At 32.8% G+C, this 1,881-nt stretch overlaps 1 protein-coding gene across 1 annotated transcript; it reads left to right on the top strand.

Moving 5' to 3' along the window:
- Positions 1–40: 40 nt before the first annotated feature.
- NAEGRDRAFT_82348 (uncharacterized protein) lies at positions 41–1,123 on the top strand (the record flags this gene model as incomplete). Its single annotated transcript, XM_002668452.1, has 1 exon — positions 41–1,123. A coding segment is annotated over one exon (426 nt), but the record flags the coding sequence as incomplete, so codon positions are not given.
- Positions 1,124–1,881: the final 758 nt, after the last annotated feature.

Below are 1,881 nucleotides of genomic sequence, written 5' to 3'. Positions count from 1 at the left end.
AGATTTGCGACAGTACACTGTTGATTCCTACAATAAGAAGGTTTCCAAATGTAGATATGTTAAAAAGTGCAAGATTGTTTCATGGGCAAAGAAATGTGCCAAGTATAAGAAGGTTAAATATTGTAAGGAGAGAAAATCAGTTAAGAAGTGTTGTCTCATTAAGAAGAAATTCTTCTGTGCCAAGCATAAGACCATCAAGTTCTGTAAGCACAAGAAGACTATTTCCAAATGTGTCAAATATCAAAAGAAGAAGTATTGTGCCAAGACAATTATTATTCCTCCAAGATGTATCAAGAAGAAGTATTATAAGAAGTGTTTGAAACGTTCAAAGGGAAAGAAGATTTGTAAGAAATTCAAATTGGTTGGTGGAAAGAAAAAGTGTTGCAAGTCAATCAAGAAGAAGATTTGTATCAAGAGAAAGACATGTAAGAAACCATCAAAGCCAATCGTTAAACCATCCTTGTAAATTATTAGCGTTTGCTGAAGAATAAATCAAAATACTAATTCTTCTAAAATCCGGGCATAAAGTTCATTCGCCCACCGTTCAAATAATGTTTTCGTTCAATTCCAACATTTGTACGAATTGTTTTGGTTGTTCTGCGAATAGGAATTTTACAATTTGTGGACATGAAATAGAATAGACAAATGATAGATCCGTATTTGGTTCAAATTTTTCAATATTCTTTGTAATGAGTCTTTTGAATAGTTCAGTATAGCATTGTTTCCACTCATATGATCCAACAGTTAGTGAGCAGAGTTCAGAGCTTGCTACTGTTACCAATTTTACCATTATATCCCTCATTGAACTTTCCCAAATTTTCCTATTTCTAGATTCGAATAGTTCTGTAAACTTTTCAATATACATACATGTGAGATTGACCATTTTCTTGGGGTCATCAATCATGTTTTCTGCTGTAAGTGATGCTTGAATGAAATAGCTTACAATAGGACATTTGGAAAGATTCGAATCAATTGACTTGTCATCTAATATTTCTCATTGTTATTCATAACACATTTCCAAAATGTCCAAGTTCATATTTAAAATAAAAGATGTCAGAATTGACTCTCTTAAGAAAATTTGATCTATAAAAACTCTCCTATCGGTCCCTTGTTCCAATTGCTTGTCAAATATTTGTTTGAATAGAGGTGTGGCTGCCAGTAATGAAAATAAATGTTCAGATTGATTTGGATTAATAGGAATATTTCGTTTAAGGTAGAGAAATTGAGCTAGATCAATACTGTACTTGGTGACATTGTCATAATCTCTTTGAAATTGTGAATTAATAAAATCCGAATAGATTGATTCTTTCATAATCATTGGATAACTATCCATTGATTCGGATAGAAATTTCAAGAATCGTCACTCCTTTTGAGATACCAAACTAGTCCAGTCTTTCTTTTCCTCAACAATGGCAGAATACAGATCATGGTTTCCATTCGTAATTTGCACATGTTTCACATACGCTTCAAATCCCAAACAATGAACAGTTTCCCTCCTTTTTCTATCCGAATTGACAATCATTTCCAAAAACCAAACTGGTTCTTGAACTGCCCTCATCACATGCACAATAATATTCCTCAGAATATGATCAGAAACTATTGGTAGCTCCAAATTGTAAAATCTCTTACATTTCATACTGCCCATAATTATTGGACTATCTCTGAGAATGTGAAACAACGTTTCCCAAAACAATTGAATGGCAGGAATCTTCGAATCAGTCAATATTTCATAAAACATGCCATCCTTTACAATCAGCATTAAATTCCTCATCTCTCCAACAATTTCTTCCATTGATTTCCAAAAGTATCCGGTTATAATTCAATGAAGATGCATATCTAATTCCCAACACATCACAATGATCATCACGAAAATCCAAAATC

The sequence above is a fragment of the Naegleria gruberi genome (genome assembly GCF_000004985.1).
Source record: "Naegleria gruberi genomic scaffold NAEGRscaffold_208, whole genome shotgun sequence".
Lineage (NCBI taxonomy): Eukaryota > Heterolobosea > Eutetramitea > Acrasida > Naegleriidae > Naegleria > Naegleria gruberi.
Note: the sequence above shows the minus strand (reverse complement) of the source record. Positions and strands in the feature narration are given on the sequence as shown.